At 43.7% G+C, this 11,958-nt stretch overlaps 1 protein-coding gene across 3 annotated transcripts; it reads left to right on the top strand.

Annotated features, from left to right (window-relative positions):
• The first annotated feature begins 316 nt into the window (after positions 1 to 316).
• Positions 317 to 9,776, top strand: ZBTB14 (zinc finger and BTB domain containing 14). 3 transcript variants are annotated; one of them, XM_073331498.2, is made up of 4 exons: positions 886 to 1,258; positions 3,714 to 3,796; positions 3,926 to 3,975; positions 4,348 to 9,776. In XM_073331498.2, exon 4 carries the CDS (start codon positions 4,363 to 4,365, stop codon positions 5,689 to 5,691), a length of 1,329 nt encoding a protein of 442 aa, XP_073187599.1. In that variant the 5' UTR covers positions 886 to 1,258; positions 3,714 to 3,796; positions 3,926 to 3,975; positions 4,348 to 4,362; the 3' UTR covers positions 5,692 to 9,776. The 3 variants fall into 3 exon arrangements, with proteins under 3 accessions (XP_073187598.1, XP_073187599.1, XP_073187597.1); XM_073331497.2 differs by lacking the exons at positions 886 to 1,258; positions 3,926 to 3,975 and adding an exon at positions 317 to 629; XM_073331496.2 differs by lacking the exon at positions 3,926 to 3,975.
• The last annotated feature ends 2,182 nt before the right edge of the window (positions 9,777 to 11,958 follow it).

Below are 11,958 nucleotides of genomic sequence, written 5' to 3'. Positions count from 1 at the left end.
TTGGCGGTCGCACACGACGCTCAACCTCCTCCGCCAGCCGGGCCCGCGGCGAGGGGCATCGCCTCAGCCCGGCGCTGCGGAGAGGGGCGAGGGGCGGCCCCGCGGCAACCGCCGCCCCGCATCCCCAGTGGCTCGAGCAGGGCGCCGGGGCTCCCTCCCCGGCTGGCCTGGACCAGGGCGCCCCGCCCGGGTCGCTGCCGCGCTGGGGGCCGGCTGCGCGAGGCGGGCAGGCGCTAGGCTCGCGCACGCAAGGGCGGCTGGGCGGGTTCCCGAGAAAACGGCTCCTTCTTTTGGCGCCCGCATAGGGATGACGTCACCGCCTCGCGGCCGCGCGAGCCTCCCGGCGCGCGAGCACCCCCCCACCCCTCGCCTCCGGCAGCGCGGCCCGCGGGGGAAGGGGGACCCGCCCGCGAGAATGAGCGAGTCCCCCTGCCCCCACTCGGCAGGCGCGCCCCGCCCGCACCGCGCATGCACGTACCCCCGGCGCGCGCGCGCACTGGATGCTCGTGCAGGAGACGGCGGCGACGGCCGGAGAGACGCGCGCAGACCCCCCCCCCCCAACCCCCCGATCCCACCGGCAGCAGCGTCCCCGCGAACTGCGGCACTGAGCGCGGCGGCGGCGGCAGCAGGTAAGCGCGGCTCCCCAGCACACACACGGCGGGGCCGCTGCGCGCGCTCTCGCCGCTGAGGCTGCTGCCCGTCAGCCCGGCCGGCTCGCGCCGGGGACACGGAGCCACCACAGACGCGCCCGCCGCAGCAGCCGCCGCGCGCCGCTGCCTCCCCCTCCCCCCTTCCTGACGCGCGCGAGGAGACGCCGCCGCCGCCGCCGCCGCGCGCCAGCCCTGAGCCCCCACCGCAACAAAGGGGAGCGGGGCCGCCGCCTGCGCGCCCCGGCCCGGCCCCGCGAGGCAGCCGCCGCCGCTCTGCGGGCGGGCGCTGCGCGGGCACCGGGCGGGGGGATCCCGCCTCCGCCTGTCCCCGGCGCCGCCCCGAGAGGCGGCGCGGACGGGCCCGGGCTGGCGCTGCGAGGCTCGCTCTGGAGAAGGAGCCGGGCTCCAGCTCCGAACAACCCGCAGCGAGGAGCAGCGCCCGCCTGGCGCCGCGCACCGCCATGGCCCGCGCGCCTGGACTCGTGCTGCGGCCCCGGGGACGCTCGCACAGCTGGCTCCGGGTGCACGCACTGGGCCAGGGCCACCCTTGCTCGGCCCCTGGCTCGCGTGTTCGCTGCAATTAGGTGCGCGCCGCTGCCTAAACCCAGGTGATTTGAGGTGCAAAAAACACCACGTGGCTTCCTGCAGCTTTGTTGTTGTTTTACGTTAGGCTCCGTGGCCGTCGGGACGCCTTAGCGCTGGGTGCTGTGTGTACACCACAGAACAAAAATACGGGGAACTGTTTAAAAAGGGGGAAACAAAACATAATTTTACTTGCCTGTTTAAAAAAAAGTGGCCCTTCTTTCAGTGGAATTTTACACAGTTGCCTTACACTGCACACTAGCTCTATAGTAGGCAGCACAGTGCATGCTGTAAGATTACAAGGATTGAAAGAAGCTAGCAAATTTTCTATTTTCAGTTTGTATACACCTGTGCATTTATACAGATTAAATTTTCCAAGTCCAAAAGGGACCGTTTTAATTATCTAGTTTGATCTCCAGTATAATACAGGCTAGAGAACTTCCCCCAAAATAATTCTTAGAGTGTGAATTTCTGTTGCTTCAACTTCCAGTCGCTGGCTCAGGTGATACCTTTCTCTGCTAGATTGAAAAGCCCCCTCAGTGTTTGTTCCCTGGGTAGGTACTGGGTAGGAGATTTGATCATGTGTTATGTATACACTATTTCAGTTTCCCCATAACAATCTGTTGGGTTGAAAAGATGCTTATCAGTGAGACAACAGAAAAACTCTTAAATTTTAAATCAATGTTTTGTTTATACAAAAAAGCAAAAGGACATGCTATTGACCATTAACAACCACTCTTTACAATTTGTAAAAAAGTTAGTCCCTAGTCCCATAGTTTTTAAAGTTGTTCTTGTTTTCTTTTATACATTGAAACTGTTCTGTACACCTCTCATACCTGATTATTTTAGAATGTCATTAATTGGGGAATTCTGATCCATAAAAGGACTTAGGCGCCTGAGGCCAACATTGAGGTGCCACTGAGAGCCTCAGAAATGCCACTTAGCTGCCACCTAACTCTCTGTACGTGCCTAATCTCCCTAGTCATCTAAATATATATTGTTCAAGTCCCATGGGTGCCTAAGTTTCTGCCAGTGAACATGCCTCAGTCTAGGCTCTCTGGAGACCATCTCATGCCTAAACCTGCAGGTCCCAATCCAGTAGGAGTAGATGTTGTCAAAGCATGCTTAACCCCACACAAAACAGCTAGAGGAGGTGGAGCCGGTGCCACTGTCCCCATTATAATTTTAGTCCAGAGGTTTGGCACCTAACTCTCCTCATGAATCCTCAGGCAAACAGTATGGTGTTTGTTTGTTTTTTAATATGGTTAAATGTAAATGTATACATTTAGAAACAACGAATGTAGGTCATACTTTCAGGATGGGGGACTTTTTCCTGGGAAGCAGTGACTCTGAAAAAGATTTGGGGATCATGGTGGATAATGAGATGAACATGAGCTCCCAGTGTGATGCTGTGGCCAAAAGGAGGGCTATTGCGATCCTCGGATGTATAAACGGGAACCCTGAGTAGGCAGAGAGAGGTTATTTTACCTCTGTATTTGACACTGGTGCGATTGCTGCTGGTGTCCACGATTCAAGAAGGATGTTGATAAATTGGAAAGGGTTCACAGAAGAGCCACGAGAATTATTAAAGGATTAGAAAACGTGCTTTCTAGTGATAGGAGCTTAATCTATTCAGTTTAACAAAGAGAAGGTTAAGGGGTGACTTGATTACGGTCTGTAAACCAGAGGTGCTGGAGTGGGTGCCAGCACTCCCGGCTTAAAGTGGTTTCCATCATATACAGGGTTTAAAGTTTTGTTCAGTGGCTTTCAGCACCCCCACTATAAAAATTATTCCAACGCTACTGTATGTAAAAACCTACATTGTGGACAAATATATAATAAATCTATTCAATCTAACAGAAAAGGGTACAGCACAATCCAATGGCTGGAAGTTGAAGCTAGAGAAATTAAGACTGGAAATGAGGTGTAAATTTTTGACAGTGAGGGTAATTAACCATAAGAACAATGTAGCAAGGGTTGTGGTGGATTCTCCATCACTGGTAATTTTTAAATCAAGATTAGATGTTTTCCTAAAAGGTACACTCTAGGAATTATTTTGGGGACATTTTATGGCCTATGTTATACTTGAGGTCAGACTAGATGATCACAATGATTCCTTCTGGCTTTGGAATCTTTGAATTGTATGGGGAGCCTAGACCTCTAACTTGTGGCTGTGGATTCCATTGTGCCTTTAGCACACAATTCTGCAGCTGTGGTGTACTTGTATAGCTATTTCCTAATCACCTATACAATTCATAGATCAAATACTGTTTGCTATAAAATCAGTCAAAACTTCATTTCATTTGCATTTTACTTTAACAAAACATGTTATATAGTTTTTAACTTCTTGAAAATGTGAGAATAGACTCTTAATTTCCTGAATAACTTGTAATATTGCTGAAAATGTTCTTTAATTTGAGAAACAGATTAAGACAGTGTATAATTCTCTGTTCTTATCTTCCCCAATGTTCTTTTTTTCAGTTTCAAAGTGAGCATAATAAGGATTAATCTTCTGTCAAAAGTTTAGTGATCGATTATTAAGAAAATTTCCTGCATTGTTCATGGTACGGCTTAACCTTTTATATTTTGTATTTAGTTTTGGTCACAATGGTAAATGGTTATTTTATGTACATTTCTAGAGCTTACATGTTTTAAATGTGTAAATACTTATTGACATTTCTTTTTGTTATAAGAAATACTAGTGTTGCAGCAGTTTCAGGAATTTACTTCACAAAGTTTCTAAGTAAGTCAAATTGAAATGCAAATTTTAATATACTAGTTAGAATTACAAAAGCAGATTTAATGTAAATATGTGAGTAAATTTATATTTCCTTCAAAATAAAATTGGTCATTGAAAAAAATAGCATTTTTTCTTCAAAGTATGTACATGGTACTAGGTGAAAAACCTTTGCATATGTAATAGTTTTAAATGAGATTTAACATTAATCTTTTTTACAGTCTGGAGGACATGTTCTGATCAAATTAAGCTAAAGTTTTCATTTGATAATTCTTATTTTTGATTTTGTAGATGACACTTAGAATCATGTCTTATGATTTAGTGTTTTAGAGTAACTTGTAAAAAGTCAAGACTTTCTCTCTCTCTCTCTCTCTCCAGGAGTTTTTCATCAGTATGTCTGAAAGCATTAAATATAATGATGATGATCACAAAACTGTGTTTCTGAAAACATTAAATGAACAACGTCTGGAAGGAGAATTCTGTGACATAGCTATTGTGGTAGAAGATGTGAAATTCAGAGCGCACCGGTGTGTGCTTGCTGCATGCAGTACCTACTTCAAAAAGCTTTTCAAGAAATTGGAGGTTGATAGCTCATCAGTAATAGAGATAGATTTCCTTCGTTCTGATATATTTGAAGAGGTTCTAAATTATATGTATACTGCAAAGATTTCAGTTAAGAAGGAAGATGTAAATTTGATGATGTCATCAGGTCAGATTCTTGGTATTAGGTTTTTGGATAAACTCTGTTCTCAGAAACGTGATGTATCTAGCCCCGAAGAAAATGCCCAATCCAAGAGTAAGTATTGTCTGAAAATAAATCGATCTATAGGAGAATCTAATGATAACCAAGATGATGAGGTTGAGGAAATTGGAGATCATGATGATAGCCCATCAGATGTGACAGTAGAAGGAACTCCTCCAAGTCAGGAAGATGGGAAATCCCCTACTAATACACTAAGAGTTCAAGAAGCAATTCTGAAAGAGTTGGGGAGTGAAGAGGTTCGAAAAGTAAACTGCTATGGTCAAGAAGTGGAGCCCATGGAAACAACTGAATCAAAAGACTTAGGATCTCAAACCCCTCAAGCTCTAACATTTAATGATGGCATAAGTGAAGTGAAAGATGAACAGACCCCAGGATGGACAACAGCAGCTGCTGACATGAAGTTTGAGTATTTGCTTTATGGTCACAGGGAACAGATTGCATGTCAAGCGTGTGGTAAGACATTTACTGATGAAGCACGATTGAGAAAACATGAAAAGCTTCATACTGCTGATAGACCATTTGTTTGTGAAATGTGCACTAAAGGGTTTACCACACAGGCTCACTTGAAAGAGCACCTGAAAATCCATACAGGTTACAAGCCTTATAGCTGTGAGGTTTGCGGAAAGTCTTTTATTCGAGCTCCAGATCTGAAAAAGCATGAAAGAGTCCATAGTAATGAAAGGCCATTTGCATGCCATATGTGTGATAAAGCTTTCAAGCACAAGTCCCATCTAAAAGATCATGAAAGACGACACCGAGGGGAAAAACCTTTTGTCTGCAGCTCTTGCACTAAAGCATTTGCTAAAGCATCTGATCTAAAAAGGCATGAGAACAATATGCACAGTGAAAGGAAACAAATTACTACAGCCAATGCCATCCAGAGTGAAACAGAACAGTTACAGGCAGCAGCCATGGCAGCTGAAGCAGAGCAGCAACTTGAAACTATAGCTTGTAGTTAAAAACAAAAGCAGAAAACTTTATCCAAAAAGTAATTTAAGAAATTAAATTGAACAAAAATTAAATGTTGAAACATGTTTAGACTGATCATTACCTTTTCAGATAAAATATTTTTAGAGGGATTGAACACTGCATAGGAGCATATAGCAGTGCTTGGTTAGGTATTTTAAAATACTTCAAAAATATGTATTCTTAGAGTATAAAAATAATTTTGTTATTAGCACTAACATGTTTTAATTTCAGAAAATGACTGAGCCCTTTATAAACAAAATGAGGAAATCTCTATTTGATGTTTTAGTACAACCTCTGCATACTTGTCCTTTGTACACATTAGTACCAATGAGGTAAATTATGTCTAACAAAACTGAAATTTGTAGAAAAAGTTATAAGTGTGGGAACAATTTTTTTTTTTTTTTTAAGATTTTTGGGTGTAGTTTCATAAGGACCATATAGTACACCTAGAACCCACAAAAATTCATCTGCTGGAATCCTGACATTTTTATTTCCTCCTTTTTCCTCATTCACTGTACTTATTAGCTATTAGTGCAGTAGGTTGGCTATTTTGGGTAGTTGGTCAAGCGGAGTTATCCTGCTTCTTTGTCCACCCCCTTAAATTCCTCTCTTTAATCTGGCTGGTGAGTTGGTGCATACAATACTTGCTCTTCTAAAGACTTTTCACATTCATAATAGACTTTTCACATTCATAATAGTCTAGATATGTCCCCTGGATCAACAAATGGAGAGGACACAGCACTCATCTACCCTTTCTGTGTTGAAAGGAGTGGGGCTTAGTTGCCTCCACGTACCCTTCAGAGGCCTTTTCGTGCACTGTACGGGGGATGGAATGGAGGTGGGAGGGGGAACAAGTGGGCAGAATGTGTAGAGAGATATATTGTTCCAAATCTGGCCCCGTGAAAATTAATCAAAGATAATACAATCTGAGACTGTACTGTCTTTGTCATGTAGCTTCCCCCTCACTCTCCCCAGGACAGCTGAGGCAAAGGGATGCATAGGTGCAGACTCTGTGGGTGCTCTGGGGCTGGAGCACCCACAGGAAAAAATGGTGGGTGCTGAGCACACACCAGCAGCCCCCTGCCAGCGGGCCCCACTGATCAGTGCCTCCGCTTCCCTCCCAGCGCCTGCTGCAGATCAGCTGTTTCACAGCATCAGGAGGCGTTGGGGGTGAGCGGGGAGGAGCAAAGGTGCAGCGCTCTTCGGGGAGGGGGAAGAACTGGGCAGGGAAGAGACAGGGTGGGAAGAAGCAGGACGGGGGTGGGATGGTGGCAGGGCCTGGGCAGAGCCAGGGGTCGAGAACTCCTGGGCAGGTTAGAAACTTGGCACCTCTATGAAGGAATGTCTCTAGAAATACACCTCAGTGGAACTAGCTGTGCTGTTAAGGGGAGGGATTTGGTACCAGGAACCCCGCAGTTCGCTGCCTGCAACTTTAAAGGTAGGTTCCATGGCCTTTTAGGGGGCACCTCCCAGTAGGATTGTGTGTAGAAAGATCTCCATAGGGGAATCTGTGTGAAAATGTTTATCCTCTGAGAAATCTCCCATGGGAAGGGATTATCTTGGCCAGCGTTTCCAACTATCATTGCCTCAGAATCTGTGAAATCTATTTTTGAAATCATTCAGGCAAGGTTTTATTTTCCTTTGTTTGTTTTAGTTTGGGGTGGGAGGGGTGGGAAGGGGTTGTTAATTGTTCCTTAATTTACCACAATCTCAAGAAAACTTTTAAAGTACTACAGACTGAGCTGTCTCCTGTATATGGAAATAGGGAGTTACAACTTCACAGTATTAATTATTAAAATGATCCTAAGGAACATGAACACTTCTTTATTTTAAGTGTAAATAATTATTATCAATGTTATATTTCAACTATAAATGGGCAAAAATGCACTCTTTTGCACATCAGGTTGGAATAAATTGGTCACTTAAGAGACCCACGACATATAAAAGTTGTCAGACAAGTATTTATAAACTATAGTGTGGTAAATCACCTCTTGCATTTCTAAATAGAAATTGAAAATAACATTTTTGTAACTGATCATTTTTGTTACAACTTCATTGTGTATCTTTCATGTAATCAGCAGTTTTAGCAATTATATTAAAATACCAACAACAGTTTGAACATTGTTCTGTAAATAAAACATGAATTGAATATTTTAGAATATGTAAATTTTGGACTTTGTCCGATATATTTTTTTAAATGTTTCTTTGTTTTACATTTAGCGCTTTTAGTTTGTAAATCAACTATCCATTTTATATTTTTGCAACGTCAAATAATAAGTACTCATTTCATTTTATAGCGTCCCACAAAGGAAGGAACTAAATTAGTAGTGTAAACGTATTTTGGGGTTTGTTGTATATAAGCATAGATAAAGGTGGTAGATTCAGAATGTGAGCTGCACCTTTCTTCCCTGGTGGTTGCAAAGTTTTAATCTTGTTTGTTTCTTAAAACACAGTTCACCACATATTAAATGCCATAAAATAATTAACTAATGCATACACCATTAAGGAATGAGGAACAGATTTGTTTCAATTTTCAATAATTTAATAGCTATAGTGAGATAAAAATGTTTTAAACTTTATTTTCAGTCTTTTTTTAAAATAGCTGCAATATTTCCCCCCGTATATTCTTTGTTTCGGTATAATTTCAAAATATGATAAGGTATTGCAGTGGAAAAAATAACAATAAAACATACTGTAATAATTACAATTTACATAGGACAAAACCTTTTTGTTCCCAATGATTTGCACAGCTGCATAAGTACATAATTTGGGGTTCAATCCTGCAGTCCCTCAGTCACAGCCGTATATCTGTTGAAAGCAATGGGACTACTGCTAGGACTGCAGAATTGGATACTAGGCTTTCTGCTAAATTTTAGTTACCTACACTCCACAATTTCTAGAATCACTATTTATTCCAGAGAGGAGTAGTGATGAGGTTCTTCAGGGAAGCTAGTATTTAGAAACAGATTTTGTTTCAAGAGCTTTGCTGGATTGGGATCTCAGTGCACAAATTCACTTACACTTTTCTTTATACAAGTAATTTACCCATGCTTGATTTCCTTTAGGATGTTGGGAGATAAAATTGTAGTCTCTTACCACAACAAAAAACCTGTGCATGTTCTTCAAACTTGATAACTTGGCAAAATCAAAGCAAAGCTATTACCTCACCCACCTTGTCTCTGTAATATCCTGGGCACCAACACGGCTACAACAACAGCATGTACTAGAACACTGAGGCATTTATCTTCCCTGAGGACTATTTTCTCTGCCAAATGTCAGCTTTCTGTCCCCAACACTTTCTGTTTTATACCTGTTCAAATACATAGAAGGGTGGTTCTTTTTCTTGGGAATTGTATACGTTCTCCTCTCCTTTCTAAACAACATCTGAACAACTTCTGCTCACTTTCCAAAATATTTCAATCTCAGACAATGACTAGGCTTGGAAAATTGCTGCCCAAAACTGAAAATTCTAGAAGGAGTCTTAGAATGGAAATGTATAGGTGATGTTAGCTATAAGATGTAGTTAATACTCCAAATTAAATTAAAAGTTTGTATACTTACTCATTTCCAAAGACAGCTGGCACTGTGTCAGATTCACAGAGTGAATCCTGGTTCCACTGAAGTAAGACTTTTGCCATTGACTTCAGTGGGACCAGGATTTCAGTCAATATATGCAACAAGTTGTACAAAAAAAATGGTATAATGTACAAAAAATAGGACTGTCAAGCGATTGACAAAATGTATTGCGATTAATCATGCGATTACAAAAATTAATCGTGATTAATCGTACAATTAGTTGTGCTGTTAATAATAGAATACTATTTATTTAAATATTGTGGGTGTTTTTACATTTTCAAATATACTGATTACAACACAATACAAAATGTACAGTGCTCACTTTATATTTATTTTTATTACAAATATTTGCACTGTAAAAAACAAAAGAAATTGTATTTTTCAATTCACCCATTATAAGTACTATAGTGCAATCTCTTTATCATGAAAGTTGAAGTTACAAATGTCGAATTATGTACAAAAAAACCTGCATTCAAAAATAAAACAATGTAAAACTTTAGAGCCTACATGTCCACTCAGTCCTACTTCTTGGTCAGCCAATCGCTCAGACAAACAAGTTTGTTTACCTTTGCAGGAGATAATGCTGCCCCCTTCCTGTTTACAATGTCACCTGAAAGTGAGAACTGGCATTCACATGGCACTGTCATAGCTGGCGTTGCAAGATATTTACATGCCAGATGCACTGAAGATTCATGTCCCTTCATGCTTCAACCACCATTCCGGAGGGCTTGCGTCCATGCTGATGATGGGTTCTGCTCGATAATGATTCAAAACAGTGCGTACCCACACGTGTTCATTTTCATCATCTGAGTCATATGCCACCAACAAAAAATTGATTTTCTTTTTTATGGTTCGGGTTCTGTAGTTTCCACATTGGAGTGTTGCTCTTTTAAGACATCTGAAAGCATGCTCCACATCCCATCCCTCTCAGATTTTGGAAGGCACTTCAGATTCTTAAACCTTGGTTTGAGTGCTGTATCTATCCTTAGAAATCTCACATTGTTATCTTCTTTGTGTTTTGCCAGATCTGCAGTGAGAGTGTTCTTAAAATGAACTGCACGTGCTGGGTCGTCATTAGACCGTGCTACCTCTGGACAGGACAAGTTGTATTGAAAAACTGGTTAGCTGGTTGTGGGTAACCTTAGGGGATGCTTAATGCTGAGGAGCTATGGTTTACCACAATCAGTTGACATGTTTTACTACCTGTAAACCAATGGTTTTCAAACTGCGAGTCAAGACCCAGTACTGGGTCACGGAATGTAAGGCACTGGGTTGTCTCGGTGCTCATCAGCACCGCCGGCCGGGCTGTTAAAAGGCCCATCAGCGGTGCTGCCCAACTAAGGCAGGCTAGTCCCTACCTGTTCTGACACTGCGCTGCGCCCCGGAAGCAGCCAGCCACAAGTCCGACTCCTAGGTGGGGGAGCAGTGGTTCTCCGCCCACTGCCCCCACCCTGAGCACTGGCTTCCCGGCCAATGGGAGTGGGGGAGGGGGCGGTGCCTGCGGGTGAGAGCTATGAGGAGCTGCTTGTGTGCCTCTGCCTAGGAGCCAGACCTGCTGCTGGCTGCTTCTGGGGTGCAGGACGGTCCACAGTGCCAGGACAGGCAGGAAGCCTGCCTTAGCACCCCTGCTGCGCTGTTGACTGGGAGCTACCCAAGGTAATCCTGTGCCTCAATCCCCTGCCCCAGCCCTGAGCCCCCCCAAACCTGGAGCCTCTTACTACACTCCGAACCCCTCATCCCTGGCCCTACCCCAAAGCCTGCACCCCCAGCCCAGAACCCTATCCCCCTCCCATACCCCAAGCCCTGCCCCAGTCCAGAGCCTCCTCCCACACCCTGAACCCCTCATTCCTGGCCCCACCCTGCAGCCCTCACCCTTGCACCCCAACCCTCTGCCCCAGCCCTGAGCCCCTCCCAAACCCCTCCACCCCAGCTCTGTTGGGTTGCGGGCATGAATAATTTTCTTCAACTGGGTTGCCAGAAAAAAAGTTTGAAAATCACTGCTGTAAACTATATCCTAAATCTAAATGCCAAATTTAATCTAATCTGTATCTTAAATCTACATCCAGTCTATATTTGTATATTTCAACTGCATCATAGAAATATATGACTGTTTCCCATTAACAACTTCTGGTCTGGGCAGTACAGGACCTTTGGGTCCCAAAATATGTTCCTTATGTTTCCCCTATTTGCAGTTTCTCTTATGAAACAGCTAATCTCTGGCCCTGGGACCCAGAGGAATATTTTACTTGTGCTTCAGGGAGCAGAGGCTGGGGAAACTGGATCCAATTAATAGGTGCAAATATAATGCAGCAGACATGGTGGGTAAGTGCTGCTGTAGCACTTAAAGTGCACCAGGTGGAAATGGATCACAGACCTGGGAAATAAAATTTCTAAGCAGTGAGCTGGGTCACTGAGTGGTGCACAACTTTAGTATCACACAGGGGAAAGGAGTACTTGTGGCACCTTAGAGACTAACCAATTTATTTGAGCATAAGCTTTTGTGAGCTACAGCTCACTTCATCGGATGCATACTGTGGAAAATACAGAAGACGTTTTTATACACACAAACCATGAAAAAATGGGTGATTATCACTCCAAAGGTTTTCTCTCCCCGCACCCCACTCACCTGCTGGTAATAGCTTATGTAAAGTGTTCACTCTCCTTACAATGTGTATGATAAT

Source organism: Lepidochelys kempii, chromosome 2, assembly GCF_965140285.1.
Source record: "Lepidochelys kempii isolate rLepKem1 chromosome 2, rLepKem1.hap1, whole genome shotgun sequence".
Lineage (NCBI taxonomy): Eukaryota > Metazoa > Chordata > Testudines > Cheloniidae > Lepidochelys > Lepidochelys kempii.
The sequence above is the reverse complement of the archived record's forward strand: the minus strand, read 5'-3'. Positions and strand labels throughout refer to the sequence as shown.